Source organism: Sinohyriopsis cumingii, chromosome 6 (genome assembly GCF_028554795.1).
Source record: "Sinohyriopsis cumingii isolate HCF-2022 chromosome 6, ASM2855479v2, whole genome shotgun sequence".
NCBI classification, from domain to species: Eukaryota; Metazoa; Mollusca; class Bivalvia; order Unionida; family Unionidae; genus Sinohyriopsis; species Sinohyriopsis cumingii.
The window spans coordinates 37,513,849-37,530,432 of NC_142966.1; the positions used below are offsets into that span (position 1 = coordinate 37,513,849).

The 16,584-nt window shown below is 34.5% G+C and overlaps 2 protein-coding genes across 5 annotated transcripts in view; one reads left to right on the plus strand and one right to left on the minus strand.

The window, feature by feature from the left end:
• The window catches only part of LOC149796726 (FHF complex subunit HOOK-interacting protein 1B-like), an 87,852-nt gene extending 79,634 nt beyond the window's left edge, over window positions 1–8,218 (minus strand). For all 3 annotated transcript variants that reach the window (XM_089961373.1, XM_089961375.1, XM_089961372.1), the window contains exons 1-2: window positions 8,123–8,218; window positions 863–1,796 (exon numbers count right to left, since the gene is read on the minus strand). In XM_089961373.1, the coding sequence (XP_089817499.1) occupies window positions 863–1,636 (774 nt within the window). In that variant the 5' untranslated portion in view covers window positions 1,637–1,796; window positions 8,123–8,218. The remainder of the gene's footprint in view (window positions 1–862; window positions 1,797–8,122) is intronic.
• Window positions 8,219–8,366: 148 nt separating this feature from the next.
• LOC149796727 (E3 ubiquitin-protein ligase SH3RF1-like) overlaps window positions 8,367–16,584 on the plus strand; it is a 61,303-nt gene continuing 53,085 nt past the window's right edge. The window contains exons 1-3 of one of the 2 annotated variants that reach the window (XM_089961376.1): window positions 8,367–8,604; window positions 13,510–13,854; window positions 14,461–14,522. In XM_089961376.1, the coding sequence (XP_089817502.1) occupies window positions 13,516–13,854; window positions 14,461–14,522 (401 nt within the window). In that variant the 5' untranslated portion in view covers window positions 8,367–8,604; window positions 13,510–13,515. The remainder of the gene's footprint in view (window positions 8,605–13,509; window positions 13,855–14,460; window positions 14,523–16,584) is intronic. The other variant, XM_089961377.1, reaches the window with a different exon arrangement.

Genomic DNA, 16,584 nt, shown 5'->3' on the forward strand with positions numbered 1-16,584 from the left:
ATATGCCAAACAAGTACCCTGAAACTTCTGTCTCTGATAACTTCATATCCCAAAATCAATGACCTGAAAGCTTTGTCTCTGATAAATTTACCTACACACATATGCCCCAAAAATACCCTGAAATTCGTGTCTCTAATAAATTCATATGCCCACACGTGCAAAAAATGCTCTAAAAGCCTTGTCTCTCATAGATTCACATGCCTACTTGTACAAAACCAATGCCCTTAAAGCATTGTTGCTGATAAATTCACATGCCTACTTGTACAAAATCAATGCCCTGAAAGCCTTGACTCAGATAAATTCACATGCTTACTTGAACAAAATCAATGCACTGAAAGCCTTATCTCAGATAAATTCACATGCCCAAAAATTACCCTGAAAGTCTTGTCTCTGATAAATTCATATGTCTACGTGTGCAAAATCAATGCTCTGAAAGCTTTGTCCCTGATAATTTACATGCCAAATGTTACAAAATCAATGCCCTGAATGAATTGTCTCTGATAAATTCACATGCCCACCTCAAAGTTTTGCAAAAATATTTGCAGATGTGATCAAATATGCAGGTATCATGGATATATTTGACCACTAACATACACATGTAAACATGCAAGCTGAATACAGACCAGATAAATAAAAACATTTCGGGTGTGATTATTATTGTAACATAATTACCTCTCTACAAATATTATAAACATTAAATACTATAGTATTGCTTGTCTATTATGCCAGTCATCAGTAAACAGTGTAGACCGAAATTTGCTGCTGCATGACTGTGTGTGTTTCTGTAATATGCCTGCCTACGTATCCAGCAATATAATCTCTGCAACCATCCATCTATTTATCAAAAACTCTTTATACTTACAGGACAGAAGTCTGTATTATTAGCGATGTATTGTCCCATGTAGGAATACTTGGATGACAAAGCCATAATGAGAAGTAAAGCATCACGGGCCTGCTGGCCTACTGACCCTTCATGATGTATGTATGATATTAACAGAGAAAATATTACAAACTTGGTTGAACCATGATCGGCGCTCATGTTAAAAAAACTTTCTAAAACAAGTGGCTCTTTTGATATGCAAATGCATATTTGATGTAAGATTAAAACAAGATGATTCTCCACTTCTTTTGACACAAGACTGTCTGCACAAAATGCAAGCAAGTTCAATAATGGACGTATCACAGATTTGTGGATCAGAAGGATTTGATGTGAGTGGTTGATGAGATGCTCAAACATTCTCAGTTGTTCTAATATTAGTTTCTCTCTATAATCTGTATTGAGATGACACCATCCAAAGAATTTTTCCAATATTTCATTCTCAATGAGGAAGTGCAAAATAGGTCCTGGCGTCCCATGCTCTGCTTCTTCTGCAGCAAGTAGTGTTACCATCTGTTCAAAATTCTTAATGACGGCCTCCACCTCATCTGGTGAGCACTGTGGGTTGGTCACGACATGCTTACTGTCAATGACATGAATGGCTTGACTCCAGTGGTTCTGAAACACCTCCAAGCAGGTCTGAGGATCTGTGTCGCGTCGACATCGCCCATCAAAATTTTCATTGCTACTTGGGTTGACTATATCTGATGATTTCTGTGATGTCTTGGAGCCAGTCCGACCCTTCTTAAACCAGCTCATATTGTCTGAATGTTGATATATAAAATGTCAAGACTTCTATTTTTTATTATAAAAATCTCTTGATAATTTTGTACTTGGCAAAATGCCACATCTGTCAGTATGCCAGCTGGCCAGCATCATTTGCAGTCTTCAAGAAAAACAAAGAGTCTGTTTCTGATATCTGCAATAAAGAATAAAAAGAACTTTGGTGACTACTTTCTGGAGTTTTTACATAATCTTAATAGAAAAAGAAAAACTAGCATAACTACAATAGTTTGCCTTTGCAAATCAATGAACTTTCAAAGCATATACCAAAATGCCCTCTTCACCAACACTGCAGGTAAACTCACCTCCCCAGCATTGACACAGGTGTCATAATGTAAAATCCATCATATACTATATATGATGTTTTTCCATTTATTGCTACATACAAGTATATGGTCAAAAAATATTGGAAAAAGACACTGGTTGTCATTTTTTGCACATTTGCCTCTTGAGCCTATCTCAGAGAATATAAAAATACTGATCACCAGATTTTATGTAAATGAGGACGAAGTGCATTTGATATTGTTGATTGACATATGGGTGGTTGACATATCTCAACTCATGTTAGCATGTGAATGTAATTTCTCACATATATTAAAACTGGAAGGGAAAGAAAAGCTTACTACACTAATAATCTTGGTGTGATTGATCTTCATTCATAGACCATTGATAAATCAGATTAGATTAAATTAGATTAGATTAGATTAGACAGATGGATGGATGACCAGACAGACAGATAGAAATAATCATTTTCTCTGCTTAAAAATGAAAAGATATTTATACAATCAACATGCCCCCTGAATCTCTCATTGTAATTTGTATTATTTTATGAATTATGCATCTTCTACTCAGAAATTAAGTTTTCTTCTGTTTCAAACATTTTTCTGCAAGTGGAAGAACCCTGCATAACAGATGCCTCAATCACTACATTACTCAGCCATTTGTCAGGTCGGGCAATAACCTTAGAAGCAGATGTAGGAATACACCTTAATTTGATGTATTTGGTGACTGGCCTGTTGCAGAGTACATGTAGCAGCAGCAAAGGCCGAGATTGTTCTGATTATGACTGTGTCACCTTCCCTACCATATTGTTCCATGTGAATGAAAGAAGTACAGAATCCATTTCTCAATAGCAACAAATTACATCTGAGGTTTCTTTCTGAACTTGACGGAAAAGACAAAAGATGTTCTGATTTCTCAAACCTGTGATTCTAAATAGTCCATATCATAGTGTGTGTGTGTGTGTGATTTGGATTTTTAATGTAGCTTTAACAATTTTTCAGTCATATCGCTATGATGTCTGCAGTGTGGCAGTTTACAGTGATGTCCAGCACTGAGGCATCATGCCACAGACAAATAGCATGACGTCGCACCCAGACACATTATCCTGACAACCAGGCTGACCAGTCCTAACACTAACCTCTTAATGCTGAGCGCCAAGCGAGGCAGCTGTTAGTACCATTTTTATAAGTCTTTGGTATGTCTCAGCTGGGGTTTGAACCTTTGATCTCCATATCATGGGTTACTTCCTTGCATTAACTCTGGGTCAGTATGATGCTGTCTACTTTAATTTCTTTCAGTACTGCTGACTTCAGATATCATGAAAACAGATATTACAGGGTTTATCTAACACAAAATTTAAAACATTATCTGCAGCTGATGGCGCATCTATATCATGAAAGGTCCATGTGCCATGACGCTTTGTGTGAAGTTGGTAAAAGTCTGTTTAGCAATTTCTATCAGATAAAACTATACAATTTTTTTTAAACTTTTATGAAAGAGCATCATTTCTGCAAATCTGCAAGGCATTCAAGCTAGGAAACTTTCTGTCAAATTTAATAAAAGTCTGTTAAGGTGTGATCTGAAAGTTGTTGGAGATTTTTCCATCTTTAGTAACACCAGCTATATCTGATGGTGAATTGACATCATTCATAAAAAAACTGAAAGACATTATTATCAGAATGCTTTGGCTGAACTTCTGTCCATTTCTGTAAAGCAGTTTCTGAGAAGTCATTGTTAAACATTTTGCTATTTTTAGCAATGGCAGCCATAACGGATGGTGGATAAGCAACATCTGTATAAATCTGAAAGTCTTTTATGCCAGGATGTTTTTTTTGGTCAAATTTGATGTGAAGTCAAGGTTTTCCTACTAAGTAGCAATATATAAAGCTAGCTATACACTTTCTGACAGATTGGTCAAATTCTGTTCAGCAATTTTTGAGAAGCTGTTGTTTAAAGATATTTCTGTTTTAATAACACAGACCTACATGATAACAGATGGGCATCAAACTTAACAAATCTAATAGATCTTCATGCCAGAATATTCTCCTTCAAGTTTGGTAAAACTCTGTTTACACATTTTTAAGAAGAAGCTGTTTCAATATTTTCCAAAAAAAGAAACTACTTGGTGCCCACCAAATCATCATCCTTACTGACTGCCATTTAAATACACTGGCTGTGCAATGACCTAAAGGCAAAGCTGATGGCATATGCAGAATTGTCAGAGATTACAAGAGCAAAGGTATATCTCATAATTATTGTGAATTCTACACCTGAGTATGCAAAACTTGCGAAATTGCTGGAAATCATGTTAGTTGTAATCTCCTCTACAGTACAATGTAAAAAATGGATAAAATCTCAAGAACAATATTGTAAATGATTAATGGAACAACCATTTAAATTTTCAGGATGGGCTAGACATGTGACCAAAAAATATTTTTTTACCACTAAGGTGACTGCTGTGGTGGCTATATTGACTCTCAGATAGGCACAATTTTGACACAGAATCAAACAGATATGATAAAAAGTCATTAATGAAAATCCCAAGTGAACGTGACTTTCCTTACAGAATGGGAAGCATCAATAAGATTTTAAAGATGGCTCTGTGGTGGTCATATTTGGATATATTAAAGATCAGAATTTTCATTTATTCTGGTAAAACACCATGTTGATATGATCCTCAATAAGGAAAAGTAGCTGTAATAAGATTGTCAGGATGGCCACAATGTTCGCCATACTGTAGGTTAGACAGGCAAAATTTTCATTTAGGACCAAGCAGACATCCTAAGTTTATTACTGAAAACCCCATGTCAACATCACATCTAAACTGAGCTCAGGACCCTCCAGTGTTATAAGTGACTGGCCTGTAAGGTCTATCCAAAGAAATTCTTATCTATTTTACCTGAAAGAAATCCAGTGTACATGAATAAAATGCAGCATTTTTTATTTCAAAATTCTTGAAAGAAACTGCTAAATGAATTAATAATACTCAGCTCCAGGGATCGTCCTGGGCTTCGCCAATGTCGCAAATTGCGATTTTTTTTCCATAATGGCGACAAAAATATCCCATCTGGCAATTTTTTTGGCGACAGACTTTTTGGTTATTTAATTTGTACATACAATCATAGATTTGGACTGGATAAATTAAAAGGGAGAACGAAACGAAGCCACAAACTTGACTAAGCAATGCATTGGAATCTATCTGTTAAACAAACAATCCTTTGTTCGTATTGACAACCCCATCTTTATAGTGCATTGTTACATCATAATCTGCTTATGCTGACATCTGGGCTGAGTACTGTATGCTGTGATACAGTCCATCATGCTACCGAACTATACCTACAACTGACTGACTTCTGAAGACGCGAATAGAACAGATACAATTAATTGAATGGCTAATCCTTCTGTTTTTTTTTGTTTTTTTTACATATACCAATACAATAGTTTTGCTGAACCGTCATAGAAAACTGATAACCTTTGAAGTACCGACTACTGTGTATAAATACAAAAATAATTATTTATTTCTCAAAATACAGGAGTGAAAGAATCCCTAAATTGGGTGTAAATTTATGCTTATATATACGGTCCAATATTGCCAGGTGTTGACTCGTGAAAGTTTCATTCGTGGGAATGGAGATCCTATTTTGCTTGTTGAGAAAATTTATACAGCTTTCAGTGATCATTCTTGGGATTTAAAAAGTAATTACAAGCTTTGTGAAGCTAGCCATAAAGGGGGGGAGGGGGGCATTTAATTACGTAATGCATGCAATCGACGGTCGCATTATATGTCACTTATCTTACATTGCAATGTACGATCATAGGGTTTTATTATTATTAAAATGTCAACTAAAGTTGATAATGCATTGGTTAGTCAGGAGTTGGCTGGCTTTGTGGCTTATGCTAGGGTTCAAGTTCTCAAGAATGGTAAGGTGTATAGAGGAGTTAAAGACTTGATTCAGTTGGCAGTGAGATCCAGGGCAACGTACCCTTGCGCATCTGCAGCTGCTGAGAGACTACTGGTGTCACCTGTCAGCACTGTAGACTGTGAACGTGGATTCAGTAAGATGAACCTCATAAAAACTGACATCAGAAATAAACTCTGCATCTCATCTCTCGAGAATTTAATGAGAATCAGCATGTACAGATGTGAAAAATTAGACTGCATTCAACAAGTGGGCAGCCCTAAAATTTTGACGGACCTTCACGTAACACTTTGTAACATTTTGTTAATGCTTGTTGTAATTAAAGTATTAACTAACTCATCTTTTGTAATTTTCATTGCCTGTTACATTAATAGATTAAATTAACACTTGGAAAAATGTACACTGCTTGTTCTGGCGACACTTTTTGAAAATTGGCGACAAAATATTGAGGTTGGCGATTTTTTGGCGACAGCTTTTTAAAAGCCAGGACCATCCCTGAGCTCCCTCTATTTCTATGTCTCTCAATCAAATAAAGAGCATCTGTTTATAAAACTGTATTCATGGGATTTTTTTTAAAAAAATCCATTATGCAGTGTGTAAATAGCACCTTTGATTTGGGTTTGACAACCCCACTCCACCCCCTAAAAATTCCTGTGGAAGTCCATCAATCGTAAATAAAGCAAAGCACAAGACCGATGAACAGTACTACTTCTCTTTGCCATTAGTGTTCACTTGTCCTGCATGAATAGGATGTGATGTGCATTGCTTATAGTAATTGGTAATTAATCAATGTTTATATATGACTGTTTGAAACTTTAGCCCAGCTCAAGGAACTGAATAATTATGTTCTGTTATAAAACATTTAGTTCTGAGTGTTGGTAGCTGCTGATTCTATTACCAGTAATACAGAGCATGTGTAATTATGGCATATTCCCAGTACTATCATAGAAGCTTTAGTGATTGATATATAAAAAGGCCAATGCCTTTATCACTAAAATTCTGTTTTAAACTTTGATAAAAATACTTGAGATTTTAGCTGAGTTCAGAAAACAAAACTATTATGATGAAATACATTGAATAAATATTGACCTGGAGGCAAACAGTCAACAATCCCTTGAGCAATGGTGTATGCCATAATTATTCGTTATTCCACATCTAAATATGAAACAATTATGAAAATATCATAAACTGCAAGCAGAGTATGAAGGATTTAGTCTCATGAACAATATCACAAACATAAGGAACCTACATATCAATTATTGGGAGTAGGTGGATGTATCCAAATAGCAATTGTTGGGCAAGTAAATTTTAAGTATGTGTGATTGATTTTGTGCTAAAACAAGATCTTTAAGATGTACACTAAAGTGAACAAATAAAGATAGAGTTTAAAAATATAATCCACTTTTCAGTACCGTTTGTTTTTAAAGAGGCGTGATTCCTACAGCTGAACACCCAAGATTGGTACCTGTTGTATGAATGATATTAACCTTCTATCAGGAGAAAGTTAAATGATCTATGCTGGGAATATAAAAAAGCACAAAACAAACATGGCTATTCTCCTCTACATATACAGCATAACATTTTATAAAATGCACACACACTTTTCATACTTTTGATCATATGAAACAAATGTGTGTCTCAAATGCACAATTTATTCTGTAATAAATTAAGGTATACTGAAACTTATGTGGAAAATGTGTGTCTCCTACTCAGTCCAGATAAATGATGCATTACTGTAATGAATTTTACTTAATGAGCCAAAGTGGCTCAGCAGTTAGCATAATGGTCTCAATTTTGGGGGGTTTCGAGTCCTGCTTGACAAGTCTGTGTTTTGTTCCATGGTTTCTCTGGGTGGGGCCCATTACTCTGAGTGCTTATATAACTTCTCACGATATTAATATGTCATTCAACACTAAATAATCAACCAATATGAAGAGCTTTTCAATACTGGAGGTGTGGCTCCACAAAAAGAACAAAAATAGAATCCACATCTGGGATAATTTATATACAGTACATACTGTGTTTTACATCTCAAACCAATTTACTATGATATACTAAAAATAGAATTATCCGATAATATGAAGTATGAATCTGCTCTTAATCTAAGATCCAAGCTGTCAGAAATTATCAGCTCCAGGTGTTTCGTATATAGTCTATCCACATAATCCACTCCTACATTACCGTTAAAGATATGAAAAGCAGCAAAAATATTTCGATAACTAACCTACATTTACTTGAATATCACTGAAATTGTACGTACTTGAGCCATAAATTTCATAGTAGTCATCTATCGATAACCAGATTATCTGTATTTAAAGGAAGTTGGGAGTATTTATAATCAGTAGGTACCTTTACGTCCAAAGGTCAAGGTTTATCATCCGTGCCATGTAAGCGCGTTCATTTGAATTTTCGGTAGTTCATGAGCGTCTGATCGATAGGAAAAAGGTCAAAATTAAGGTGAACTAAATGTAGTGCCTGCTGAGTACATTGTATAAAATGTTGCATTTCATGCAAAATTATATAGCAGGATGTAATTTATATCCCATTATGTCTTAAAATTCGTGGCTATCATTTTCAGAGAGTGGATTTATACAAAATATTAGTGTGACAAATAGAACTATATTTTTGTTACTTATACGCTTAATATTTGAGAATCCAACATGGCGATTGATGTGATAAAGTGGAAATAGGTGAAACTATAGCACTGAAGAATGCGGCCTCATTGGCCCAATCCATACAAAAGTATGGATAACATTCTCTCTTCTCCTGATTCATTTTATGTAACTGCATCTCATCTATGATTTATAATGAATTATAGTTATGCAATCAAATATTTACTGTCGAATGCAGTAGTACGGTCGTAATGGATTGTTTTTAGATGCAAGGATAAAATCGGTAGATTGGGATATGCTTGTAATGTAAGGTTTTTTTAAAAAAAAGTACTAATAGAGAATTGGAGTGAAATTGCATGAAATCGACTTTTTTATTGTTCCAATCCTTGAAGTCGGTCCAGATTTAGGATTTGATTTACTTAACGTTTTTTGGCGTTTATATGTGAAATGGCACGTAATGCAGAATCACCTATTTCCGATAATGTAGGCTTGACGCATGCAGTGAAACAAACCACAAGTTGTATTATTTCAAAATGTTTTGTGTACGCTATCGTTACTTTATTTAAATAAATGTGAGACAGACATCAGAGTAAGTAAAGTCTGACTAATACATTACTAGTATTAATATTAACTAGTCCTACATGTTATTTATGTTGTGGGCGTCAAGGTCTTGAAGACTAACTAACGGCGATGTGTACAGTGTTTTGATGTCGATTAACATTGTTTTTAAAGTAAAATTTTCAGGAATATTTCCCACAACTGACAACTAAAATAACGACGCTTTTCTACAAAGTCATAATGTTTTAGCCAGACTTTACTCACTCTGATGTCTTTTCTCTAATAAATTCAAATTCTCACAAAAGATGGACCTTTTTCAAGTTTCGTTGGCCTACATTTCAGTTGGCTGGAAAGCCAGGAATGCCGAAATCGAGTTACGTTGAAATATTATTCTTTAACGAAATGAATACAAATATAATATGCCTATTGGAACTGTAAGCAATGGTTCATTTCGTTCAAGAAACATATCCCCAACATGAATCTACTTGAACTTTCTTTGACATACCTCGACTACTGTCACATTGCAACAAATTCAAATGTATGTTAACGGAACATGAAAATGCTCCATTCTTGACCAAATACCATCCATTTCTTAATAGTCAAGTGTGAGATCAGAATTCAAATTTTCTAGTGTCAAATGTATCTGCAGAAATCCATGTCTGATTTTAGAATGATGTCCAAATAGGAGATAAGATGATTTATTTGAAGACAAATATTTGTTCTTTTTTTTTTTTTAAGTCACATATTTTGTTTCAAAACATCTGTTTTGCATGGTTCTGTTGACCACCCCATAGCCCTCAACATTATATGCAGAGAATGCAACAAGAGCATATGATATTATTGACAAAAAATGATTCTTGTTGCACATACTTTTTAAATCTGTATTAATCATTGTATTGAATTAGCTAACATGGGCTTTCCAGTATCTTCAGGCTTGCTTTCTGTTATGTTGTTGATTTTGGGTACACCATTTTCCTATCCAAGTTAACCTGTCTCATATAAAGATGAGATAAAATAATCCAATATCGAAATATTCGTCTATTTCAATCAAAAGATAAGCCCACAGCCCAAACATATATCTAATGAATGAAATCTAATAAAAATGACAATCGGGCATCGTCATACAGCAGTTTTATGAAATTAAAATTTTAATGCATTGACTTACCTTTTAGATTAATAAAAGCCCTGTCTAGATATGTGATCGTTTTGAATCTTTCTCTGACGATTTAGGTCATTTCTTCAGGTGGTGTAACTTACCATCTGTTTCAAACTTTTTGGGGCCCCGAGTGGCCAAGTGGTCTAAAGCGCTTTCCATTACGGATCACTGCCATCTCACCTCTGTCTGCATGGGTTCGAGTCTCTGATTCGGCTAATGTGGGTATGTGAGAAAGATTGCCAGTAGCTTCTCGTGGGTCAGTGGTTCTTTCCGGGGTTTTCCCGGGTTCTTCCTCCACCATTAATACTGGCCACCATGTATGGCCTATCATGTGCTGAAAAATGGTGTTAAACCCTACAACAACAACAACAACATCAAACCTTTTTATGTGTTTATATAAATGATGTGTACAAATCGATTTTCTTTACATAATACTCATGCTTACAAGGGAATTTATGTTCAAGTAGTTATATTTTAACATTTCTTGCAATTTTATATTTTAAAGATAATAATGACATATATTGAAAAGTGGCTATAATACAAACAATGCATTGCTCTTTCTTCTTTGTCTCAAATTTAGCAAAAGTCAGTATACTATAAATTCACTGTTATTGTACAGTTTGTTCTTCACACATGCCCCTCCCCACGCACATGTATACACACACATACACACATGCATGCATAACCTTCTAGAATGATGCAGGTGGTGTCACATTCATTTTGTTTTCTCAATGGGATACCATATGATTTTCCATTATATCGTTCCATAACTGCATTACAGTATGTTAGAAAAAGGGTGTGTGGTGGGGGCAATTTATCTTTTCACTTTTAAATAACAACAGCTGAAATGACTTAATAAAAACAAACTGTGATGAATAAAAACAAACTATGATGTGAAATTCCAGCTTTCTTTTACCCTGTGAATTTTCAGACTTTTATGGACAGTCATGTGATGTGTCTTATGTGTAGCATCATTTAATCATTGACAGTCTCTGGACTGACACAATAAAATTAAACATGTTTTACAAGTGTCCTGTCATCTGTGTAACAGAATCTTTAGAATAAAAGATCTGAATAACTATGGGAAGAAACATCATAGTTCAAGGTACACCGACTACATTGAACCCAACTATGGATCATTTGGTAACAAGGTTACAATCTGAGAATAAATCCAGTTAGATCAAACTGTATTTTACATTTCAAACACTATGGAAACCTTTTCTTGTGAAGAATGCACATTTGATTAATGAACTGGAACTTGATACCATTTTGAGACATTACTTTATTTGCTTAGCTCAGGAACATATATGACTACATTACTCATCCTTTTGTTAACTTATTGGGTGACCTCATAATCCGACCCGAATTTAAAATATCAACATAATATATTAATAGACAACAATTCCACCATTAACTTTTAATAGCCTTGCAGTTTTATGATTAGCATTACAAAATTTAACTTTGTTTTTCCGCAGAATTCAAAAAACAAAGTAGTTGTAATTTTAATATAATAAAATTTCAGAAGAGTTATCTAGTCATTTCTTTGTTTATACCCCTCTTTAAACACATAACTTTAATGTTTGGCTTTTATGTTTTTAAAACCTTTTTAGCCTAATCCTGGCTATACGACATTTGTATCATTTGATACCTGGCTGCATCAGTTCAGCTTGCAACTTAATATAGTGGCTGCAATAATGGGTTCTGACAATAGGAATATGTCACATGACCAAAATTGCAGTGCTACCAGCTGCACTGCTGGCTTTGGGTATATAAACCTCTCACTGTCAAGACATGGTGATTATCCTTGAGTTAATAAAGACATCAAAACCAGTCAGGGACCATGGTTGACTAAACCACCCCTGCTGATGGGAGGGAATGCCTGGACATCCCTTTAGGGAACTTCCTGCAGCACATTTCAGGTTAACCATATATTCAAACATAATGTTTAAAGGGGGCGTTCACCAGTTATTATGTACTTTTGAGAGAGTGACGTATGTAAGGTGAAGTTGTTTGCATTTAAAACATGCACAATGGAGAGAATGGTGGCATACCTCTATGCTACATTTTTAATGTGGATGATATTTCTTTGGAAATTGTACATGATTTAAACACACTGCTAACTAAAATGAATGCTCCCTTGTGCTAAAAAAAATTCAGCCTGAATTAGTCTAAAGTACACTATCCATAGCAGCTATTAAAATAGGGAAAATGAATTTTGACAGACTAGAAAATACCAGCTTCTGAATGTGCAATGAATGAATTACCAAATATATAAAATGTTAAAAAAAGTTATCAGCTCTTTTTTATACAATTTACCACTGAAGTTCAGGAAGTGAAAATGACCAAGTGGAGCTAGCACTTTTTTGAAAGGTGCACATCTGGAGTAAGGCCAAGCTGTATACTCTATAACCGATATTACACCCATCAATCATATACCAAAATAAAGGGAATTAAAGGTTCTTTGAATTATACCTAAGATATACAATGTCTTTTTTAAATAACCAGTGAGGAAAGCCAGGGAAATTCTTTTTCTTTAAAATCCTAACCATATGCAAAATATGAAACTGCAGAGCGCAACAAAATGTTTATTGTGAAAAATTATAAATGTCCAAGGAAAATGTGACAAAGTTAAGGTGGCAGAACTGTTGAAGCAAGTAAAATTATCTCATCCTTAGCACTTCTTGTACATTATGTACTACATTTTTCCTTTTAAAATGTGTGTCCCACAAATCTGGAGGGTGAGGGACAAAGTGTCCACTGCCTCTCAGATCCTATATGCAATGCTGCATCCAAAGTACATGAGAAACATGCTCAGTTGTTTCTATCAGTGTTGATAAACAATAGTATTCAATATTCATTTGGTGACTTGTCTGTAGGAATCTATATTGGTACACTAAGAAGGTTACTAAATCTTTCAAACAGCTGAGAAGTAACCATGAATACTCCATTTTAGTGATGAGTCTGGAGAGATAATTTGAAAATAAATTAATGTGAAATAGGCCACTTGTTTCTGCCGCTCGAGCCAAAATGCTAGTGATATATGGTTTTTGTGTCTTTGTGCAAAACTGTAGTATGTGGAATAGTAAAGAATATTAAATTCTTTCTAATGTCATATTTTGAGCTGTTAATTCATTTGTATGATCTCTGTCAAATAAGCGTCCATCTGCATTTTCATTCAATTTTCTTCACTGTTTACCTTTCAAAATGATGAGTTGATATTGGAGGATGTTTATTTGCACAGTGATCTCAGCAGAGCGATGAATGAAAATAAAAATGTGATTAACAGTTTTTTTATGCATGTCTGTGTGTTTTATTTTTCAGAAATAAATGGATGAACAAGTATTGAATGAGTTGTTGGAGTGCTCAGTTTGTCTTGAGCGCCTTAATCACACTAGCAAAGTTCTGCCATGTCAGCATACTTTCTGCAGAAGGTGTCTAGATGAAATTGTCAGCACAAAGCATGAGCTGCGATGTCCTGAGTGCAGGTATCAAGTCCAGGAAAACGTTGAAGATCTACCTACTAACATCTTGTTAGTGCGCCTACTGGAAGGACTAAAACAACACAATACAGCCATAGTGACAAATCACCGTTCACGCTCTCCAGGCAGGAAGAATGACAACTCTAGTGGAACAGGATCTCAGCCTGGCAGCAGACAAACAAGACAGGTTCTTATTAAAATTTGAACTTAAGTTTTAAAAATTTCAATGACTTTGTTTTTAAAAAAAACACTCTTGGCTTAGTTTGGGTATTTCTCTTTAATTCTGTATCATATTGCCAAATCTGGAAATGATGCCTCATTCAGATGTTGTTCCAGAAATGGAACTTCGATCAGATCTTTATCAACATGTCATTAAAAAAACATTGATTAATTTTGATATATTTTTTCATATGTAATTTCTGTACAGGTATACATACACATAGTGTACAGGTATACATATACATAGTATACAGGTATACATATAGTATGTCCTAATGACTGCTGTTGAATGTCAAATGCTTCAATAAAATTTGCTTAATTTAATAAATTTGTTATGTTGAAGAAAGCACTGTCTTTGTGATGTCAAAAGTTGTGGCAGTGTAAGGCAGTTGACTTTCTGTTTTTATTTTAAATAGTTCTTTAAAAGAAATGGCATTGAATTTACATGAAAAAACTTCAAACTTGTATTAGATCATTATATTGTCATTTTAGTTTAGTACTATCTCCGATTGGATATGTTCGAAACTAACAAAGATCACTTCATTTAAATATTTGTTCTTAAATTTTCATGTAGAGTCAAATTGGAAGCCAACCATGTGCTAGAGCACTGTTCAACTATGATGCAAAAGACAATGGGTTTGTATACATTTTATTTTGTTATATCTGCACTTTTGTGGATAACTCATCTACACTGGGGGAGAGTAATCATATTTGGTATGTTATTTAACATGGATGAGTAGATGACAAGGAAATTTCTATTCCTGGAGGCAGTCAAAGCTAACATTTTCATATGCATTTCTTATAACGGGAATTCCGTCTACATTATTTGAGGAAGGGTGATGATATTTGGTCTACATTATTTGAGGAAGGGTGATGATATTTGGTGCATGATGCTGTAGGATGATGAATAGATGACAGTGAAGGTTCCTGTATGCAGCCTTTAAGATTGGGGGGTTATGATGAGACAAAAATATTAAACTAGTGTATGTATCTTTGTATATCTCATTTATGCTTTCTACTGCATATTCCTCAACCAAAACCACCCCCACTGCACCCTCAATACTTATCTTGTAGTAGCTCAAATGTACTTTTATTTGGAAGGGTTTATCTTCCATATTTTGTTTACAGTTCTTTGTACTTAACATTGTTTTATCTTTTGTCTTGTAGTACTTGATGTTTACGTTTATTAGGAAGGATTTATCTTCCATAAGTTTTTTGTCGTTCTTATTAACATGCATTTAATTGGTATCATAAACCCATTATTGGGCAGATAAGACATACATACATAAACATACCCACCTACATATATATATATATATATATATATATATATATATATATATATATATATATATATATATATATATAGCCATTGTGCTGGATCCTTGGTTGAGTCATACCAAAGACTTATAAAAATGGTATATGAGCTGCTTCACTAGGCGCTCAGCATTAATAGGTTAGTGTTAGGACTGGTCGGCCTGGTGTCAGGATAATGTGAGTGAATGGGAATAATACTACATGTCTTTGGCATGATGCCCCAGTGTTAGACATCGCTAAAAACCACTACACTGCGGACATTGTAGCAAAACAAAAGTAGTTAAGTGTGGTCATGTAGGTTTTTGTGTTGTTGATTAAAATCTGACTGTCCTTTGGCTGAGTTGAGACAAATAGGAAGGCCCGAATAAAAAATGATTTTGGCAAAACCACTTGAGTAAGTATTTTTAAATGGCTTTGTTTAAGTGCTGTTGCATTGTTCAAGATGTTTCAAGTTAAAGTTTAATGAAAAATAATTCAGCTGTTTCTTGCTCATGCTTACACAAGTGTAATGAAACAGTGGTTAAACATACTAAGTGACACCTATGAACAACAAAAGTAATAAATAGAAACTGTAGAAATCAAGACACATTTTAGATGCTAATAACACAAACACTGTTGATCCACTGAGTAAAAAGGACAGAGCAGTTAGACTATGGCTGGCCTTAGGACCTGGGGAAAACATTGTTTGACATGAAAAAATTTTAAGAACCAAATAAACACACATATTCAGTGTAGCGATCACAACGTGTTGTGGCAAATAATAATACAAAAGGGGCAGTTTTGTGCTTATAGAATACGTGCCTATGGAATTTGAGTCGGGGCTTGTGATTTTTGTTAGTCACCAGCCCTGGGCCTATGTCTGTGTTTGTGTGTGTGTGTATGTGTATATATATATATATATATATATATATATATATATATATATATATATATATATATATATATATATATATATATATATGTACACACACACACACATGAGTAAAGATGTTCTGCAGTATGCTAATTTGTAAACAAGATTAATTGATTCTATAGTATTGAAAGAACTTACTACCCTCAGTATATCAGATTTTGATTTGACTTGAAATGCAATCTTGTATCATGAATGTGCTAACCTTGTTTCCACTATTGAGGCCAGATTTTGAATCCAGTTTGATCAGACTTGGAATATATGTTTATACAATTGAGATTTCAGATGGGTTTGATTCGTGAAGTAAAGCATATTAAGAAGGTGATTTTGTATCAGATAAGCAGAGCTTGTTACCGCAGTGGAAGCCATATTTCTATTCTGATTTTGATCTGACTTAGCATATATACTTATATCATCAAGATATTGTATAAGTTTGATATTTAGTGATATGCACACATATCAATGAGGTCA